Source organism: Pholis gunnellus, assembly GCF_910591455.1.
Source record: "Pholis gunnellus genome assembly, chromosome: 2".
Lineage (NCBI taxonomy): Eukaryota > Metazoa > Chordata > Actinopteri > Perciformes > Pholidae > Pholis > Pholis gunnellus.
In genome coordinates this window covers 17715803-17739004 of record NC_136536.1, presented here as the reverse complement: position 1 = coordinate 17739004, position 23202 = coordinate 17715803, and the positions used below count along the sequence as shown (strand labels likewise).

Genomic DNA, 23202 nt, shown 5'->3' with positions numbered 1-23202 from the left:
CTTAAATATTGCATTTCAGAACGAAATGTTTTAATATTCTGTTATGTAAGATTACAAATTAAACCCATGATAGTCTAATAGGCCTTCTCCACTGCAAACACTTTGTCCCGTCACAGTAGGGAAAGCACAGGTCTTACTATTAACATTAACATCTGTTCTATTCATGTGTCTCAGAAAGTCTCAGGTGGCACCTTTTTAGGCCTCCACCAAGGTTATAAATGCCAGGCTCCTAATTGTCAAAATCCATTACACTCCTGTGATAGGTAATGTCATCTCACAATTAAGCAGGAAACGCAATCACAAAGTCGCCTGGCAGAGTGGAAAATTGTTATACTGTAATTTGATATAGTCTAGATCAGACTGTGGCCAGTCAGTGGAGCTCAATGCATGAAGCATAGTGCACATAGGGTTCCACTCTACCAAGTGAGCTACAGAGCTGCCCCAGTGTTGCACGATTATTTTCGGGGATTTATTTTTTGTTTTTTTAGCCCATTTCTAAAATGCATTGAAAGTTGTTTTCAACCAAGTAAAATCCAGCAAGACTCTATGTATGGTAAAGGGGGCGTAGCACCAGTACTGTTCATGAAAAAATAAATGAATAAATCAGTCAACACAGAGTGAAATAAAATGATGTATTGGCTTTGGACACTGTGCTTATTTGAGAAACCAGACCACAAAGATTTGGGACAGCAGTTGGATTAGTAAGCATCGCGTGTTATTGCAATCACTGCTTTTAGTTTTAACGGATAATGCAGGATAACAAAAGCTAAAAATAAAGTTTACTCTGCATAGATTTATGTGTGCGGATATCTCTTCTACCCGTTTTAACTGATATTAAAATGCGCAGCGACCAGTTCCAAAGACGGAATACACCAGAGGAGGAAACTCTAGGGACATTTGGCGAGTTGTTCACCTCTGAAGGTGTGGGTGATGGAGCATTCCATCTAAGCAAATCTGGTTAAACCCAGCTCATTAGGTTTATCAGTTTTTCCTTCTATTTATACAATTTCTTATCCGAACTGATGACGTCATCTGTGATGTCAGGGAAAAGGCTGAGACATTAGAAATGGTAACATCTTCTGTGGTGCCACCAATGTGAAGAGTTCCCTCGTTCAGGTTTAATGTATGCTGAATTACAAGTGACAGAATAATATATAATAACAGATATATTGCTCTCTTGTTAGCTGTATGAACACAATTGTTGTCATTATTGTTATTCGTAGCCTATCTAGAATTTGGTGACCTGGGATCATTTCAGATGTCTCATATCCAGGTTGGGTTGGGGTGCGTAACTCCACCCAACGTCAACCTGATTAAAGGTCTAAATAGTGTGTGCAAGTCAAAAAATTTAACTCAAGTCTTGTCTTAAAACTGCTCAAGAGCTAAAACCAGCTCTGTGTTAACTCACTAGGAACTCCAGAGACAAGGCGAAGGGGTCGCAGCACGCGAAAAGCTCGGAGGGCCTTGACATCAAACCCCCCAGGTTTGCCTCCAGACTGGCCGCCAGAGTCAGCGTCTTTGGTTATCATCTCCAGAACTACACTGAACAACCTGATGGAGGGGAGAGAGGGAAACGGGGAAGAGAGGGAGACGAGAGGTTAAGGGAAAGGGAGGCGAGGGAGAAGAGAGCAGTGACGGAGATGTCATGAAAACAGAGCAAAGCACATGAAAGCAAGAGTCAGACAGCAAAAAACAAAGCCAGCCTCTTTGCACCTATCTCTGTGTACATGCACCTGTGTGTGAGGGCGTGCTCATATGCTTTATGTGTGAGTCCTTTATGTCTGCGCATATTTACCTTTAGTTTTTCACATCACAGTTTACATTAAAGTCCTGCCGGGGCCAGTTGGTCTACTGATCACTCTTAACAAGGCCATGCGTGTGAATGTGTGTACATACGTGTGTGTGTGTGTGTGTGTGTGTGTGTGCGCACATGTTTCAAAATATTACTGCCATCTTGTTACTGAATATGATGAGAATGAAAAGCTGGGGAGCCACGCAAATGACGGACAGCTAAATGCTGAGTTATGATGCTTGTGCAATTCACAAATGTAGGTTTGATTGAAAGTAAATGAGGGACTGTATGAGCGATAACGTGCATCGCTAAAGCTTCAGTGTATGCAACAAATAACCTACCTGTGTCTGTGTGTAACCATGCCTATGACTGTGTGTGTTTGCGCGTACGTACCACGCATGCGCTACTATGAACTCACCCCACTATGACGATGACAAAGTCCAGCATGTTCCAGCCATTTCTGACGTAGGAGTTTTGGTGCATGACCAGACCGTAAGCAATAATCTTCAGAAATGTCTCTATCGTGAAAATGATCAGGAAGGCATATTCTACTGTTTCCTGTGTGGAGAGAGGGAGAAAATAAAAGAAAGAGAACAGTTTAGTCATCTAACTTTACCCAAACTTTACAAAAGAAGTTGCTGTGAGCCTAATAATGTGCATGGAGGTTGCCAAAAGAGGAGGCAATGAGGCAAGAAGGTGTAAGACAAAACAACAGAGAAGACAGAAGAGTACCTTAAAAAAATTTTTATAAATGCAATTTAACATATTCTGTCGTTACGTACGTTAGCATACTGTAAGACATGATATGCATCATAAGTCATAGTGTTTCGCTGATGCTGAAAGGACACAAAACATTTTGAAATGGATGTTGTTTCAGGGTCAAACATGGACAGAAAAAAAAACCATTCAAACCTCAAACAAGAACTTCTTCATTTTGTAAGCAAAATATAACTCTCACATTGAGAGCTCAAGGTTTTCATGCAGCAGCAGCATTGTGAAACATGTCAAACACTGGCTTTTTATGGAGGAATGTCGGTGGAGAAGACCTGTATGCTCCACATTATGCTGCAGTGACCCTCCTCAGAAACACAGCACAGGAAGTGATGCATTTTACGTTAGTAGTTTGGAATCAAAGGAAGAACTGGCTGCTTAACATGACCAGACAAACAATGAACAGACAAACAAAACTCAGAAGATGTCACAGTATTACCAGCACTGTTTGATTCATAGATGATCTATGAAAAATATGTTTCAGGGCCAAATATTCAAATTCTTCAGTCGTATTGTGTGTCCTGCTGCATCATCAGCATGTTTCCATGGTAACACTGTGTCTGGTAACGGAAACGGGTCCCTGAATTTGGACATATCCACATACATCTATTTATTGAGCTTACACATTATTTCACTTTCTTTGTCTCTCACAGAAACACATTTCACTCCTTTCATATCTCTCCCTTTCTCTCTGCGTCTCTCCCACACAAACTCCCTCTCTTTCTATCTGTGTGTGTCTCTCTCTCTTTCTATCTGTGTGTGTCTCTCTCTCTTTCTATCTGTGTGTGTCTCTCTCTCTCTTTCTCCCTCAATGCAAAAGGTTAGTGAGTCGGCAGGTTTAAGAACCATTAAGCAAAGCACTTTTCCTGTTGATTTAATGGAAACAAACACAGAAGGCGCACACAAAGACTCGCACAGACACATTCATGCCCACTGAAAGAAACTGACACCAACAGAAACACACACACACACTCAGACTTCACACCCACCCAAGTGGGCAAGAGACCCGCAGTCGTACACACACTTCTGAAAGGCAGCAAGCCAACCAGACAGACAGTTTCGCACAGGGATTATAAACCCTTCTGGCAATGGTGACATAGCCGCAGTTAGGATGTGTAATTCAACAGCAGCCATTGTAAGAACACCACAGCTACCTACTGTGTTTGTTTATGCTCCATAACCGCATGCACTGTATATTCTGTTCAAATGCTGACTATTAATCATGCCGTCAGGTGTAGACTTTAGAATGCATTTTTTTGAATCAATTGAGTTGTGTAAGCCTTTACAAAGTACATCAAGGGTGCATACATTTCTAAACATGCTCGCGCCAAAGCTCTAGAGATGTCAATGTCGGTCCACAACTTTGGTCCACAGATTTTGTACAGACATTCATGGTCCCCAGATGATGAATCATACTGACTTTGGTGATCCTCTGACTTTCCATCTAGCAACACCAGGTTGAGGCTTTTGCAGGTGTTAAGTCATAAGCTGAAACTAGAGACCGTCTCGGGGACGGGATCACACCGGCCGCAACACCAAATCGAGCCGGGGGCCTAAAGTGTGAAGGCCCATGGCCCCTTTCCCCCTGCCTGGTTTGTAAAATATTCAGTAGTAATGAAAAATATTCCCGATGCTTAGTAAATGGACAAAAATATGTAAAATCACTGCAACAGTCCTTTCATACTACAGAAAAGGCCCGGATGCTTCAGCCGAACATCTCAGCTGCCATGTAGATATGTATTTTTCTACAATGGCCATGTGTTGTTATCTGGTGTAAACTGTGTCATTACAGTAGCTGGGTGATGACCTGTTAAGGTCAACAGGCACCAAAACTCAGAGCTGTTTAACGCTGATAAAGAGCCTCCAAAGCACACACACACAAGCACACACACACACACACACCTGCCCCCATCCAACCTTCTTGCTCCATCCTACTGTTGTTTACATAGGTCTGAAATGTCCGCTCCTCTGCTTAGCGAACAGCTGACAAACAGTGTGTGTATCTGTTGTTCAGCCCTCTGCAGTCAGGTCGTGACCAGGTCGTGACCTGACTGCAGAGGGCTGATAATCAACATGTTTGCCTCTTAAGAACGGAGATTACTGCAGGACAATGGAGACAACAAATAGAGCGCTCACATCATCTTACATACTGAATTAACACACACACAACAGAAACACTGAAGACTAAGCAATTACATGAACACCTAAGAAAACTGCCAGGTGTTCAAAAACTAAATCAATAGAGGAAAAACTAAGACGTTTGAAAAATGAATGTAACCATTCAGTTACACACTGCTTTCATTACCTGAATATAGAATTTATTTGTAACACAAGTAATAGAGGCACTACTACTATATATAAAATATAACTGGATTTGCGACTAATGGTTAAATAGTTAAATCAAGTGATGCTTAATTTGAAGCATTCATTTCAATTTTAAGACGTCCTTTGTGATGAAAGGTTACACGAAAGCTTAAAAATCTGTAGAGTTCAATTTTACACACATTTACAATCAGTAGACCCTCTCTTACATGTCCCACTGTACTACACTGTATTCCTTGGTTTTATACAAAATAATGCAAGATCAACTGACAGAGAGTTTTACTTTCAACCACCTAACCCAAAACGGAAAAAATAAAAGTGTGACACAATGAATCATGGAGATAAAACAAGAGCAAGCGCAGCAGACTGCAGTTTTCAGAGGGCAGGTGCATGTGTGCAATGCTGTTAATGAAAACTAAACACTTCCTGCTGCTGCATCATATTAAAAGCTTTACAGCGAAAGGGCTGGATTATGGCCTGACTATGAAGCAGCTCTAGGAAGAGTTGTAATCACTGTGGTTAGCTCAGCCTGCATTATTTAATTTTTTTTAACTGAGTAAGAAGTAAGAGAAAAAATAAATTAACAAACTGGTGTAGAGAGAACCGCTCATCTATTCTAACCTACACCACAATGCACTATATTTTCAAAATAATCCAATTCAGCAAACTAGGAGACCCATCAGAAACTCATTTTGCACTAAAACCCACAGTTTAGTTTTGTGCTCATGTAACATCCCCTCCCCTCCTCCCTGCAGGGTACAGAAGTGGATTTAATTAAGTATACGCAGGAAAGAAATAGTCTTTGCCCTCTGCCCTATTACATACCTCCTGGTAGCTTTAAAACACATGGCATGATGTTGCATAACAAAAAAATAAAATCTCTTTTATACCTCACATGGGTTCGTGGATAGTAAGTCAGTGCAGGAGTGTTAGAGTGACACGTGGCGCTGGTGTGAGAGAATTAGAGTGGGGTTGAGTGCTGACCAGGAGGTGTAAAGAGAGAGAGAGAGAGAGAGAGAGAGAGAGAGAGAGAGAGAGAGAGAGAGAGAGAGAGAGAGAGAGAGAGAGAGAGACGGCAAGGGGAACCCGAAACCCTGTCAACCCTCTTCTCTACGGACAACCCTTCTGTGTGGAGACTGGTATTCAGAGAGCTAGAGAGTTGTTTTTATTTGTTTTTGTTTCATGTAAACTGCTTCCCGAAAGGAAGCAACAAGTTCCAACTGTTCTTGTTTCATGTGTCTAAAAGACCACTACGCTATAGTCTATAGTGCATCGCGGGTAATCTGCTTCTGTGCTTGTAATACAGCTGTGATAAGGATTACGTTGCCATGGAAATCAGGCTTTTTTTCTCATGTGTGGGCAGAGAATGAGACTTGAAGTTGGGATACTCAAGACAACTGCCTCCTGTACAGCACACATTGTCGGGTAAATAGGAGTTTTCACTGACGCACTGCACGCTTTCAAAATAATACATTATCAATCTATGAAAGCCAGCAGGTGCCTTTAAATCTGAGCTGCACACATAAAGGGACCAACGTTAAAGATCCTTTAAGTCGGTTTTATAAGTTCACATTTTGTTTGAATACCAAAATATAGTCGCAGTACATGTTTTTTCTCTGAGTATTTAGGATCTAATTCTTCTTATGTGTGTGTTGGTGGTGATTTTAAACACCAATGCTCCGTTAAGACCATATTTAGACTTAAAAGGAGCAAACATGTGTTTGGTTGTTCTTATCTTGGATGTCAAGGTCTTTTCCTCACAGTTTTTGCATCATCCAATTACAGCTCCATTTAGGATCCACCCACAGAGCCCAAATTTGGATTTACTGGCTTCTGCAACTAACATCATGGCGTTGAGTTGTAATCCCAAAGAATAGGCCTACATGAAGTCCCTTAAGAAAACGATGGAAAATTCCATGAACATGTACGTCCATGTTTTTCTAGTCATTAATTCTAAGGACTAAGTGCATTTGTTCTCCTTTCCATCCAACTTCACCTTCCTCAGCTTTAAGATGGCTTTACTAACCACAGCACAACACAGGCCCGGGCACACATAACGAAGCAGCTTAACTGATTTAAGGAGGAGCAGTGCTTCCTGTAATCTCCCAAATCTCCTCTTTTGGGAGCTGGACAAGAAATGTTGGTGGCTGAAGCCAAGAGAGCTCACAGTCTCTGTACAGAGGACAGACAAAATGTCCAGATGATGTTTTTGGATCGACAGAGACTGCGGAGCATGTTTTCAGTCAAGAGCTGGCTAAACCACAATCACCACTTTTGAGATCAAGCTGTACAATAGACGGCTGGTTTGAACTCTCCTGCACTCAGACATCAACATGAACAGTCGCTACACTTTACTTTTTCAACCATGTTCCATCCAGAAAACATGACTGCTGTTCTGGAAACATCTCCTAAACTGTCAGCATAAACAAATGTCTGGTTTTGACAAAATGCATGTAGTTGTTACTGAGTTTCAGTATTTTAAAGAGGAGGCGAGTCACGGTTACGTTCGCTGATTGATTGGTACTATAGCTGGCCAAGCTAAATCAAAAGAGGCTGTTTCCAAACTTAAATCTTGTAGTGAAAAGTGAGCTTGCCAGCATGCTGTGTGAGGATATCAGTACATTAGTAAAAACCTTTTGTCAGGAGATAATGTAAACTGGCTAAAAGTTTGCACGTGATAGTTTATTTGTGATGGAAATGGAGATAGTAATTCACTATTTTTCCCCATGGCTTTGAAAAATGCAACAAATCAATTGATGAAAACAGGATCAGAGTAACTAAATCACAGCGGGGCGAAGAGACAAAAACAAGAGCAGAGGAGAAAAAGAAGGGGGGAAGGAGGAGGAACAGATTATGAAACGGCAAAAAAAGAGAGAAGATTGGAAGGGAAGGAAGGAAGGATAGGAAAGCGTGAAGCAAAAACATAACGATAGAGGGACAGATGAAGACGAGACAGACACAAGGAAAGACTATCAGTGACATTGATGTCTAAAGACACAAAGAAATAGGAAGTCTGAAACAGGGACAGTTTATGGTCCATCAGCTCACTGATGATGTGTTTGTGAACCCAGAGGTGAACTCAAAGAGAAATATAAGCACAGAGTTATGGCTCAAAGAGGGAAAACACCAAATTCCTCCCCAGGCTTGTTTTGCATTTGTGTTTGTGGTTACTTGATTGTGCAGTCTGTATCAGGCTGTACAACTGCGTTCTCCAATAAGACAAACTGGTCGCAGCGATGGTGAGTTGGCTGTACTCTGCAAGCGCCACATTATGTTGTGTGAATCTTTGCAGTTATACCAACAAGTTCATTTTCTGCGCTGTTCCACCACACATGACCACCTAATTAATTATCTGAATTTGATTTTATCCGTCTGGTTCTGAATTTGTTTCTCTTACATGGATGCTACAGCACAGTGTTTTGCATTAGTAATGTAGTTCTCGAGATACGTTTTGGGTCCAAGACTCTTATCGTCATGCTTAGATCGACTTAATACAAACTTGTTTATTGTTATATTAAAGGAGTTTTTACTCTTTATATAATAAAATATTATATATTAATTAGGGAAGCGGATCCCCTGTTTTTTCTCTTTGTGCTAAGCTAAGTTAGCCGTCTGCTGATGATAGGTTCACCTGCAGACATGAGAGGGTCTTCTCATCTAATTCTCAGCAAGAAAGCGTAGAATATTTCCCAAAATGTAAAACTATTCCATTTAAAAAGAAAGCTCATTGGTCTTCAGATCTGTGAGAAGTGACCGTCTTTTAGAAGAGTGCTTCTTTAACTCTCTAAAACACACCAAAGAAAAGTTGCTCATCAGTGGCCTTACAGATCTTCTTACCAAATGAAAACACATAATATTTTAAAGCAACCAGAGCAGCTTCAGGTGCTCTGAGAGATACATTGAGAATGTCTGAAAAAGGTTTAATTGTCTCTCAAAAACAATGTTTGTGTTGCGATGATGAGCAGCTGAACCCTTCATATGAATTATGCAGAATGATTTCCTGTATTTCACAATTATACAAGATTTCTTTGTGACCACAAACTGCAAATCAATACAGAGTATCACATCATCAATAAACCAGAATCAATCTGCCCTACATTTGACTTTATTATGTGCATTCTAATGACTTGTTATTGGAGCCATTAGACATTTTGAGTTGAACAACCAGCACGTGATACTGGCTGGGTTCTATGCTTCATTTCATGCACATGTGATCCTCTTACAACCAAAGACTGGTTGAAGTTCGTTATGTATTATTTGATTATGTGGCTCAAAAGCAGTTTAGATACTCAATATTGGTCCAGGGGTGAATGATGTAATATATAAATATCTACATCTACAGCATATAAATAAATGCCACGGTGGATTTTGATGCATTTTCAAATGAGTACTCAAGTTAAACCCTTTAATAAAACACATAAAACATGTGTTGGTGCTGAAAAGATTCAATACAACCTACACACTGAAGTTAAACAATTATTAGTCAATGTGTAAAGAATAGATATTAATATATACATTTACTTTGAAAGAAACATCAAGGTTGGTCCATACACAACCTTTGTAGTAAATAAAATAAAATAATCTGACTTTTATCACATTACAGGTTTTCATGTCACTGTGTAGTGTATGTTCTCCCAGTACAATCTCAACCTGTAAAGCGTACACTTCAAATTCTAAATCATCTGTAAAGTGTGTTACATTTTTGTCAATTTGTCTGGATGAGCGGTGAAGCTTGTTCTGAGAACAGCAACCTTTTTTCAGTGTGTGATCTACATTAAGTCACATGGTGACACAGATCCAGTCACCTGAGTGTGAGTGAGAGTGAGAGTGAGAGTGAGAGGTTGTACAATAAAAAAGTGACGTTCTGACGAGCTGACATTTTCTTTTCTGTCTGATCGTTCATGCAAACTCTGATTTCAGCACTGACTGACTTGCTATGTGTTTTTCATCATGTGACTGTATTCCCCCTGTGTATATTCTGGTACATGTACGTGTGTGTCTGTGTGTGTGTGTGTGTGTGTGTGCTTAAATTGATCAGAGAGAAGAGCTGGGAGATACACACACACACACAGCAGATGCAGGGTCACGCGATGTCACTACCGTCATTGATGATAACACGAGCTGACATAACACTCAATGCCATGTGGCTCAGTGTGTGTGTGTGTGTGTGTGTGTGTGTGTGTGTGTGTGTGTGTGTGTGTGTGTGTGTGTGTGTGTGTGTGTGTGTGTTTGTGTTCAGTCTAACCCAATCATCCTTCACCCCACCCAACAGGTACTGTTGCATCCCATAATACTCTGTCTGTGAACAGGAGCTGCAATGATGTCAGCCTGAGTCACATGATGTAAACAGGAAGTTGATCTGTAAGAACATTGTTTTAACCAAAACTTTATTTATATTGATCCACATCGATCAGCAAACAAGTTGCATTAAATATGATTAGAAACCTCATGAACTAGATTCCAAAGCATGAATAAATCCTACAGCACTTTAAATGAACCGTTAGTAAAGAACAGAAGAACACAGATTGTAGAGCTCTACTGTCCTGAGCAGAGCAGACAGAGATCTACTCTCCCACTCTGGAGGACCAGATAGTGGAGAACGAGCGAGCAGGATTATGTAGGATCCTCACCAACCCAGCAATAGATTATTCTAGCTTCTTCACATCTGTAGATAAAGCTTCTTTCCTCCGGCCACCTGGATGGATGAACTCTGACCTCTGTATACCCTCAGCCTTGTTCAGCATACTGTCCTCTGTGAAGTGAATCCTTTGCACTGCCGTGCACATTTTGCACTTAAACGTGTGCAAAAATGTTTTATATAGTTTGCAATAGAATTGCGACTTTTTTATACTATATACACAATATACAATATGCATTTTTGCATCTTTTTGTGCTAATCTTTTAGCACACGAGTATACCACATCGCATTTCACTCCACATAGTTGGATCATGTGGTGAATAAAATCTTTGAATCTTCAAAATGGTGGTCAAGTGGACTGAAGACATACGTTGCTACAATGTACCAATACAGGATTTTACTTTTATTACGTTTGTTAAATGCAACTAGTTTCATAAAATATCTTCCTACAATTAAATAGAAGATGGGATACATACTGTATTTTTGTAGTTAAGCCTGTATGCTGAATCTTATTATTTAGTAGAGTAAGCATCTTCCTAAAAACTGATGAAAGGAAAACATGTTTTGTGATGACTTGATAAATCAAGACTTCCTTCAGCTCCTTATAGTGGATGTAGGGCCTCCGCTGAATCAGCAACCTCCTCTGCAGACGTCAGGAGAAATGTGTCCACCTTTTATAAAAGAAAACTGTGGTCTACAGCCAGGCACAGTGGTGCTTTGGGGCTAAATGCTAACATCAGCATACTAACATGCCCACAAAGTCTGTAACATGTTAGCATGTTACAGACTTTTAGTAATAAGTACTCAACGCAAAGTACAGCAGAGGCTGATGGGAATGTCATGCGCACAATGAATCTACAAAATGTCCCGGCAATCTATAATATATATTTCAGACTGATATTGCCATCCCTTGAGCATGGCTAAAAACAAGAGCACACACATATTCACAAAGCCACTGATGGATCAGACGTCCTATAGTCACATCATGGTAAATAATCACAGCACCATTGGGTAAAATGACAAAAATCAACGAGGTTGACTCGATGTGTCATAATCTGCAGGTGTGTGAGTAACAACTCAGCACACAGGAACGAAGAATCATCTCTGATTGTCAAGAACTGAGCTATAGTCTGAAGTCTGATATTTGCGAGCTAGGCTTGTATTTTTTACCTCAATACCTTCGAGTTGTTATGGTGACAGTGCCTCGGCTTTGCCTCTCGGTCAGTATCTGTCTCTGCCCACCGACTTTTCTCGGTGGACGTCAGTGTACTCGAGAGTGTGTCAGTGTGATTCTGTCAGTGTGCTAGTAGTGTATGTGAGGCCATGTGCATGTGAACGAGTGCATGTGGGTGAATCAGCCAGGCGGCCAGAGACAGGCTAATCAGCTCCTATTAGCCTGTGTTCCCATTGGTCTTAATAAGATTAATGAGGGCCAGAGAGGCTGAGGATGATCATGCTGATTGCTCCAGAACGCGACCACAGGCTGAACAATAGAGTCACTAACATCTCCTCCATTAGTGCGCCTCTTCTTCTAAAAAGACTAATGGAGTGTTTGTCTTAAATCTACAGCATCTGTCTTGTACAAGGATGTCGTGTCAGGAAGTGATGTTAAAGCCATTTTATATATCTAAATGTTGTATTTGTTGTTGTAATATATTCTAAACTTATCTAAAAATGCTCAATTTCAAAGACTAAGGATTAACATCACAGACACACACACACACAGTCATAGAGTACAGGGCTGTTAACAGAGGAATTAGGTCTCCGTTGCTCGACATGTCCATCACTCTCTCTGCGCATATCCGAGAGAAAACCCGATGTGGTTATATTATGGATGCTTCAATGGAAGGTTATTTATCTTCACCCCTCCTGTTGCTGCAGGTTAGAGCTGCACATTTTGCATATGTTTGAAGATTTGAAGATTGTCATTTTCAAACAAAAAACTATAGAATAAAGTATGTCAAAAAATACAAAAACCCAAAATGATCCTGCACGAATAATGGACAAGAGAGGTCACATGAAACCCTGAAAAAAGTACACCCTGGTTTCATATCAGCTTTTAACTTGGTCTAATCCAGAATGAGCAGCTGACCTTTTACTTTCAGGATGAACAGGATTAAATTAGAAAACACTATGAATCATCTGTCTTCCCACTGGCTGCTACCTGCATTGTTTTACTAAATTGGCCAAGAAAGAGTTTCCAAAGCCGCTGTAAACTGCATAACGTTGGAGTCTATTTGGGTTGATTTTGAACCCACATGCAGCATCGTGTTTCCACTTTCTACATGTTACCTTTTGTTCAATTCTTCCAGCAAAGGACGGAAGGAAGACTGTCAATAAAAGTACTTTGTCCTGAAGCACTCATAGAACAAGAGAAGAGAAACATGGAGACGTGATTTATATTGTCAGCTTCCCACCTCTCTTCTCCAGCATGTCTGCTTCTCTCAAGTCTCTCCCTATTCCTCTGTGTGCCTCTCTCTCTCTCTCTCTCTCTCTCTCTCTCTCTCTCTCTCTCTCTCTCTCTCTCTCTCTCTCTCTCTCTCTCTTTCCCTCTCTCTCCATCTCCACATCTCTCTCATCTCTGTATATCGAGGTCTGTCCTGTGATATCATGTTGGATGTAGATGACGTAAAATATCAATACAGAGGAGAACACTGTAATTGCTAGGTGTTAATCATTAACCTGATAAGTCTTTCCATTTAGTGTGCAAGATTGAAACTATTAGGTGTATATTTCTGTTGAATGTGATATATTATCAAGCCTATTTTCCACATATGGTCAAACCCATCTATTCAGTCATTACCTCCATAACCTGAGGTACACAGACGCTCCAATCAGAGTTTAATGCAGAAGGCAGACAAGCAAAAGTCAGGGAAGCAAGTGTCATGAAAAGTTCAACCTGAACAGAAGATGTGGTCAAAGAAAGGTTATAAACGTATTACTGACCAAAGACAAGCTATTTTAAAATTGAAGTACCCTTTTTTGCTTATAGTACAAATGTCGCATAAATGTCTCTGGAAAACTTTTCAAGCGAAGAACATCATATTTTTAATAATGTCTGGTTGTTTGCTGCTGGGAAAATATTCTGTTACTTATTACAGGCCGGTGTAAATAGGTAGAATTAAATACCCATTTTATCTATTGTAGATTGTGACATCCCAACAGTTTAAGTCACGCTGGTACATTATGATAAAAAAGTATTTTATACGTGCGGGTATATGATTGAAGACAAGGTGGACATACTCACAGCAATGGTGCCTTAATGCAGGGACATGAGATTAAAAAAAGATGTAATTTAACAATATTTGCTGTATACTTTAATGATGATGAGTATTGATGTATTCTCTTATCTTGATGAACTTCTTATTCTGTCTACTGATTTGGATGTGATCCCACAATAGACTGAAAATGATGTCCAAAGCTGTCAAATGCGTCTCTGTTGTTGTGGCAGAACACTACAGTCCTGATATTTTCCCGCCTTCGAGTGAGTCATCATGCATATATCACAGCTACTATCTGTCGAAGCTGGAGTCCGTTTTCTTGAGTTTTTTTGTTTGTTTAACTCATGGTGGATTTCACCAATTAACTGGTAACGTAGCCCTACATGTGACCTAATTCTAACATTAGTTTCATCCCGGGTAATCGTTTAATCTCTTTAGGCAAACAAAAGACGTCTGTGGGATCATGAACACACGCTTAAAGATTTAACTCCTGGATAATAACAGATGACTTCAGATAACCGCACTGCAGGGATCCAGACTAACTTTTGACATTTAGATTTTTCCCCTATGGTTTGATTTGCATTGGGAACCCAAATGGCCCTACAGGTGGTAGCGTAGTATTTAAGCATTGTTCCTATGATTTCCTTGCTATACCGCAATTATTTAACATGTTCATTTTACGTATACTTACTTAATTGCTAACTTACGTACACTTACACGTGCCGGTTTTATATCCATCATTGGTTCATTTTTAAAGAAAGAAAACTAAATAAGCATCCCAATCACAAAACTATTTTTATTTAATTCCAGGTTCATCATATGCATCAAACCCGGTATTCAGCTATAGCTTCACTTCAACAAAAGATACAAAGACAATCATTGTCCAGCACTGATCTTTTCTATCTCTTTTAGCTCTTTAGCAGCATCAGTCCAACCAGCGTTATTGATGGTTTAGCAGCTGACTTCAGCCTCCGTGCCTTCCTGTTCTCTCTACTGGTTTTCCAATCATGTCCATATACAGTAGCTAGTGTCTATTTTTAGTTGTGGATATTCATAATCCTGATGTTAAAACAGCGAGCATGGCCACAAACACAGTCGAAGCAGCCAACGTCGATACTGGCTGACCACCAAGAGCGACTTACTAATCCAGAGTTGGTTTTAAGACTTTAAAGCTTCGCTATAGAACATAGAACAGTCATGTGTACCGTGAAATGGCTTCATCAGTCTGTAAGTAAGTGATGATACAAATATACACATGCACACACACACACACACACATATTACTGCTGCTGATCAAAGCTGCTAAAAACAGCATGACTTAAATTAGCAGCTGAGTGAGTTTAAACATGTTGATAACAGATGAACAGCAGGTCTCATTCAAAACAGAGGATGAGAGAAAGAAGAAAGTTCACCTCCTCTCTTTCTTTACATCTACCTTTTTTCATTCATGTCTCCAGTCCTGCTCTAGTTTCACCTTCTCTCCCCCTCTTTAATTATTCCCTTTCTTATCATTTCCTCGTTCTCCTCTCTCATCTGTTCGTTACCTACCATCTTAACCTCTCCTCTTCTCCCTGCTTGTGTCATCCACTTTTTTTTTCTTTCTCTTATTATCATCTCCTCTCTCTCTCTCCTCTGCCCTTTCTTGACCATTCTGCTGTCATCTCTGCTCTTTTCTCCATTTCTTGTCCCACTTTTTCTCCTCTCCGCCTTTTCTCTCTCCTGTCGAGAGCCTTCTCCTCCGATGCTCCACAAGTCTCCATGGCCACAGTTGTCACGGCAGCAGGCTGTGCTGTATGTAAAATGAGGTGAAGGAGCAACATGATGAATATGAACACCTAGCTAGTTAAAATGCATACATATGCAGTGCATGCTTTAGCATGAGCATCCTCACAACACACATTTGTTTTTCCACAAAAACAAATTTCATCACAGAAATACATTTGTATTTTGCGTTTGTTCTGTTGTGTTCTGCGTATTTTGGAGTGATTGTACAAAATATCACTGGTCATGATGAATAACATGTTAGCTGGAGCAACATGCAGGGTAGCCTTGCTCTTTTTCCATCCGAACCAAGTCCTGTTATTTCATCACTTTTGTTATTCATTTATACATTCTGAATATATTAGAGGGTTTTATTTCACATGAAAATTGCAACTGGAGTTATTTATGATTTCATAGAAATTAAATTCACTTTTTAAACAATTAAAATGACATATTTTAGCAGAAACATTTTTATTTACAGTTTAAATTATGAAAAGCGGGCAAATGTAGAGCATTTTGTTAGAAAGATTTGTCTTTTTGTAACAATTTTACTACTAAAATGAATCTTTCGAGAATTGTTAAGTGTTATATTAGAAGTTTGATAAATAAAGGCCCTGCGTCTCTGTTGGCGGGATGTTGTCAGTACCTTCCAAAACAAATCACTCTTGCAAAAATAAATCATATGTTTTCAGGTCTGCCAGGATTTTGAAACTCTGAACAACATCCATATAACATCATGTTGCGACTTGTTGGTGTCAGGTTTTGTAAAGCTGCTTCTTTTGCCTTTTGAACAGAAAGTTAAGAAGTAAAGCTAAACTCCAAACAGCGGCAACTCAGATGTTATACAAGAGCCAAAACATTACAAAAAGATGAACATAGCGAGTCTTTCTCTGTAGAGCCAGTTAACCTGGACATAGAGATCGACTCAGGGCAGAGAACGGTCCTACTGGAGGTCAAGGGTCGGCCTAGTAATATAATGGGTCTGCAATATTTAAGGGCCAAGTTGAGGTTACAGTGAAAATATAAATGAGTGCAGCAGGCCACAGCTAAGTTTGAGTTACCGAGCCAAAGAGGAGGATAAGGTAATGGTGATATATTCATTTGAAATGCTAAAAGTAGTGTCAGTGTCACAACGATTTTAAATGTAAAAATATATTAAAAGTCATTTCATTTTTAACTTTTTGTATTCATATTTCAAACTTTGAATGTCAGTTCTTGAGTTGCATAGCCAAGCATCCTGCTGGAAAGAAGAAAACTGTTGCAAGCTAAAGAGCGATTTAAGTTCTCATCAATCCCACGAACCATAAACCTGCTTAGCTGTAACAGATAATCTCCTCATCATCATTTCCTGGTCATTCAATCTACTGCCACTTTCATTATTCATTTTGAACAGTTTTGTTTGAATAATATATATCATTTGTCATTTGGAACAATAGAACTACATCAAAATGTTCGCTGGTGCAACACAAATCACTTTTTCAAAGGATGATTAACGACTATAATAATGATGATGATTAATTCAGAAAATAAAAACCAATACATCCGCACTTTTGAGTTATTGAATGATGAAAAGGTATTAAAACAGATATCTTGAATTTGAGTGTTTCTTCGTACTTTATTCAATATTTGTTCAATATTGTCCACATCAAACACAACAGCTGGCCGTGTCCGTCAAAGAGAGGTTCATGTGGAGTGTGGTACACTAACCTGAGCCTCACTGTGTGCTTGAATATGTATTAAACAAATATCATTTCCTTTTTGTGTCTCGTCTTTTCATTTAAATTCAATCAATGAGCTTCTCACCAAACAGTGATTTGGGTTAAATCCAGCAGAATACTGTGTTTTGAGTCCTTCAGTCTGGAGCACAAGGCTTAACACTGCATTTATTAAGTGTGCTCCGTGGCTAATGTCTGAACAAAATGTGGTTTTGGAATACAAAGCTTTAAAATTATAATTTGAGATAGAGAGAGTGTGAGAGTGAGAGTGAGAGTGAGAGACTCTGACTGACTGACTGACTGACTGACTGCGAGTGTGTTTATGTACCAAATTCCCTGCAGTGTTTGTGGTCCCTGGGCCTTTGGGTGCTAAGCAGTCTGTCCAACAGGCCTCTTGACATCTGTCACCCGACGGCCTAAAAACCTTTAAAGCCCCAGGGCTCCATTTAAAACACACAAACACATGCATAACGCTCAGACATGCCCACGCGTGTGTTTGTGTGTCCTGGTTTATATTATATTTTGTATTAAAAGTAAAAAAATGTGATGAGCATTTTGCTCTCAACCACTGAAACAAATAATCTTCTTCAATGAGACGATATATTTGTGAACATGTTTGCTGTAGTTATACAGAGATTCTATATTTATTACATGATAATGATGAAGAGGAGTGACAGCGCATAGAAGGAAGGACATGACTCACAATGATGGGACTGCACTCTCTTAAAGCTGAATTATCACAGATGTCCCAAGGCAACTTCAACGGTGACACATACGCGCAGATTCAGTGGTTACAAAATATATCTATGCTGCTTACAAAATTACAAAACAAACAACTGTCCAAAGATCACACAAAAAATATTGTTTTTAATGTGTTTGACTCAGGCACACAAGCCTGAAACCAGTGATACGGTTTTATTAATGACAAATTAACAGACCTTTTGCACAGCGGACCTTTTGACACGTTGCAGCAGGAATATCACAGGTGTATTTAATAACGGTAACGATGGCTGCGTTCCAGTCAGGAGAGACAGTTTCAAGGTCCCGGTACAGTGCATGCTGGCTCGCTGGAATATTTCACAGGGACACTAAATGGAACTGAGCCATCGTTACTGTTATCAGTTGCACCTGTGCTTTTTCCTGCTGTGAAAAGTTCTGTCTGCTGTGAAAAAGGTCTGTAGGGTGGGAAACACGGATAAAATACTGTAATTTTATAACACATTATTGATGTATATTTGTGATTTTCGACACTACTAAAGGATAAAAAAGCCAGGAAGCTTTTTGGATAATGCAGTCAACTAAACACATGACATATTAAGGAACTTCATTAAAATGATACAAAAGTCATATAAAAAACAATTTTGTCATTAAAACGTTTTGCAAGATTGCCCATAATGGGCTCATAGAGATGTTAAAGACATAGAAACCACAGTATAATCAGTGACGGTTGACAAATGTTGTCTCACAGTATATTGTCATATCCCTACTAATTAATAGATTGATTAAAATTCTTCTATAAAATGTAAAATGACAAATATCATCACAATTTACAAAGGCGCAAATTGCAGCTTTTGTCTAAACAGTTGGAAAATGGAAATGTAATGTAATGTGTGAACGTAGCTGCTGAGTATTTTCTACAAAAAATTCACTCAAAAATCATAAAAAGCCATTGAATGCGTGAATTAATTTTGTTTAGCGTTCTGCCCCCAGACATTTCAACAGGTCACATGGTTGCTGATACACACGTACACACTCTTCAAAATCTAATCCAACAACATTAATAAACAGATTTAAAATGGAGAAAAGCACATTGTCACATTTCAGAAGCTGTAACAATAACATATTTGGCATTTTACTTGATTAATGATTCTTTTGTCAAAATATTCATCAGTTACTGTTTTCTTATTTGTTATTGGTAAACTGACTACACACACACACACACACACACACACACACACACACACACACACTCAAACAGATGACAACCTTGAACGTACTGCAGTCCCTTTGTTAACAGCTCAGAAGGTTGCCAAATCATTTCCACAACATTCACGCATGAATCTTCCTACCTGCTCATGGTGTGTTAAACACACACACACACACACACACACAGACCTGACAGTGGAAAGTGAGTGAGCTTCAACTGACTGTAAACCAACAGGGTAAATGAAGCTTTAAGAATATTAACAATGGTGTTCTTCACACTGTCCCACCAGCTCTCCATCCCTTTCTCTCTCCATCCATACATCCATCTTGCCATCCGTGCGTTAATGCTTCAGGTTTCTGCCAATGTGGCAAATCAAGACGTGAGCTCAACCCTCCAAAGTCTCGTACAGATAGGCCTAGATTTATTGGAATACAATCAAAAGTTGAGTCTTTGTGCGTGTAAGGTCCCATCTTTATCCACTCATATCCCGTTGAGTCATTTTAATTCAGTTACATTTTAATGAACTCATTTTAGGACTTGTTCTATTTGTGTTGAAGGCGAGTGTGTGGGCAGCATTGACGCTTGTTATCTGATCACAGTGTGGAAAACGCAGCCTGCTGTGTCATTCTCTTCACTTTACGGGAGCAAGTAATGGAACACGTAGTGCTATTTGGTGGTCATCGAGAAAAACAATGTGAGGACTTGATTAAAAAGTTTATCAACCAATCATTCTGAGGCCTCTCCCACACTCTGTGTAATGTTACACCAAATATTAAATTGTATCATCGTTTTGTATGACACTATATTATATAGTATTTTCTATTATATGGGCCTCATAGACTTGTATTAACACAAGTGTGTATATTACGTAAACTGCATTACATCATATACGGTACTTTAATATATATTTATGTATATTTTACTTTATACCTACGTATATGCTAAATAGTTCAGACAATATCTTTGCACATTTCACTTGCAAATTCTAAAATATTGGAATGTATATATTGTATACAGTTTATTTTAACGTCACCTCTCTATTTTTTATAATCTCTGCATTTTGAGTTATTGCATTATTTCATTCAAATAGCTCTTGTGTGAAAATGTGTGAAAACCTTAACTGGTTATTTGTATCTTGTAATTCTAATCTTTAATGGGTTGAAGAAGTTCATATGAACATGTTAACCGTCCTGACAGCAGTTGTGAAAATGTTGCAAGGTTCATGACAATCAGCTACTTGATCAGAAGGAAAACGATTAGCATCTTTTAACACCACTCCGTATGCTTTTAGCTCCTGACTGTCACCACCAACTGACCCAGACAGCAGTGGACCAACATGGCCGAATGTGTATCCACCGCTGAACAACTGACACTTGGAGGGGAACGCAATACTTGTCTTTGAATTATTCGATGAAGCACTGACCACAAGATGTGCTGGGAATTAATTCTATTATTTTAATAACTTTGTAACAGTGTTCAGTTTATGAGTTCTGTGATTTCACAGGTGAGCCATGGCTCTCCTCACAGATACCCAGAACAATCTTTTAATAAAAACCTATCTCAGTCTCCAAACACACCATCCATGCTTTCCTGTGCCTGGCTGTTAATGAGAGGGCTTCACCTGACATACCGCACACTCACATCAAGACACCTATCCTTCCTCCCACCCACGCACATTCATTATACACATGAATATGGAGTCACGCAGACAGACTGAAGACATAAATTATTACAAAATGACAAAGAGTTGGACGTCAAAGCATTTGTTTATAGTACGTTTGACTATAAACTAAAGGCTGACAACTTGCTAGGTCAACAACCAGTAACACGCCGCTCTAGTCTGATCACCAATACAATTAATTGATCTCTTTCTCTCTCTATCTCTCTCTCTCTCCCTCTCTCTCTCTCTCTCTCTCCCTCTCTTTTAGATGCTTTAGGATGACAGCCGATACCCGATGCTGTTCCAAATATTACTGAAATCAGCAGCACAACAAAATATTTTCCAGTACGTATCACAATGTGGCGAACATAAGCAGAATCACATGAAATAATCAAACTGTGGTTTTGTAAAATGTGTTATATATGATTTAAAGTCCCTTCCTCTTTAAACCTTTAATCCCTGACTGAGAGGAAAAATGACGCAACCTGACATTCTGTTCTCAGAAACACGCACACGCAAACGTAAAAACACACAACATACTTGATTGCAACACATGCACATACACAGATACACAAGTGTGTGCAGACTGTGTGTGGAAACTCTCGATAAAAACACAAACAGGCATACTGTATGTTTAGATTCACACAAGCACAAAAACACTAATTTACACACACAAACGCACAGCAGTCTGTACATATGCATCATCCTCTGAGGTCACAAACATAGTCTGTGCTTTGACTGTCTGACTAGTACACAACATACGTGTATGAACACACACACACACACACACACACAGAGAGAGAGAACTGAATGTACTCACTCCTGTATTGCTGTTTTGTATTAGCCTGCCCTACTTAAAGCATGCAGGTCTCATGATTGCTGTTACACGACCAACTCAAACATGTTCCTGAATCACAGTGAGGAGCAATGTGCAGACAAAAGGATCCTTATGTGACAATACAACGCCTTGCTGCTCTCTTAATGAGCTTAATGATCACACCGTAAACATAAGGTGCATGTATGAAAAATATATATTTATTCATATTGATTCAAAAGCTATTGCCCTCATGAAAGGAACAGGCACAGTCAGGGCTGCGCTTAAGGAGGGTTTTAAGTTACTTTTCTTGGGCTTGTTTCAAATCGCACTAGATAATAACACTGGTCAAAGGTACCGAATTCCAAACCTTCTCAAAATGAATCCCTTCCAAGGTTAAATATGAAACTAATGAGAAACAAAAAGGCGCTCTGCTCGGCCATCCAGGTTTAATATGCCGTCAGGAACCAGGACCTCGACTGATCTGATAACTGATTGAGACAAATCAGTCAGACATGGACTCTGACATTTGTTCAAAATTGCAAAAGCTACAGTTGGGCTGGAAGAATTTGCCTGTTTATGAGATTCAGTTTTACATCTGAAGTGAATAAAACTATGGGTTGAAGTCTGGATGTTTGCCGCTGTGTGTTTTGACTTAATGCCATGACTCAGGCACAGAGAAAGACCCCTGCTTCAGAGTCTGCCTGTAGTTTTAATCAAAAAATGATGTGGCTTGTTACCATGCCTTCAACTCCGATATCCAACCCTGCATTAGACAAAAGATTTGATCTCTGACTCATGCTGTTCATCTGAAGGCTCACCCACATGAAGTTAAAATGGACTCCAAAAATGAGGACACAATGCAAACACAACCACTGAGGGTTTTTTTAATACTCTGAGAATCTGCTTATAATTACAAGAAATAGTCTTTTCATTCTAGGTGTGTGCATCGTTGTTAATTATCCACAGAATAAAATATCACTTTAAAATAGCCTCAAATAGCTCACAAAGCCCTTACAATGCTATCACAGCTGTTCCCTTCACTTCATGCCAGGTCTCTGTATACAGCAGGTGCTTATATGAGCTAAGTAATGAGTCAACATCTACTTGCCACATAAGACAAATTATCATAATATTCATTGTCACTCAAATATCTTAAAAATCAGCTTGAGATCTAAAATGCCTCAGAACATATATTTAATTTTTTTTAAATCATAGGACTGTGTTAAAACACCAGAGACACAATTTGACTCGATAGAATGAGTTAGTATGGTATTTTAAATGATGAGGTTTTATATTCTTTAGTAAATATTGCTCTATAATTGAGGAGATGTTATTGTTGTTGCCAACCCACTTTAGTTAGACAGTATAATACATACATTAAATCGAATCCTTTCACTGCTGTTTAGTCAACATACTGCACACTGTGATTTATAAATACACAGACTCTGAAAAAAAAAATCCCCTTTTAGTATGTTGACATGTTTTCAGAGCCCTAGTTTGAATGCCAGAGGCAGGGAGGGTTTGGTGCAAGCAGGTCATTTCAGTTTCTCAGTTAAGCCCAATGGCCCTAAAACGCCT

At 39.3% G+C, this 23202-nt stretch overlaps 1 protein-coding gene across 1 annotated transcript in view; it reads right to left on the bottom strand.

The window, feature by feature from the left end:
* The window catches only part of cacna1db (calcium channel, voltage-dependent, L type, alpha 1D subunit, b), a gene marked incomplete at both ends in the record, with an annotated part of 68765 nt that overhangs the window by 36740 nt on the left and 8823 nt on the right, over positions 1-23202 (bottom strand). Inside the window, 2 exons of the mRNA XM_079166981.1 lie at positions 1409-1551; positions 2211-2350. Coding sequence (XP_079023107.1) covers positions 1409-1551; positions 2211-2350 — 283 coding nt within the window. The remainder of the gene's footprint in view (positions 1-1408; positions 1552-2210; positions 2351-23202) is intronic.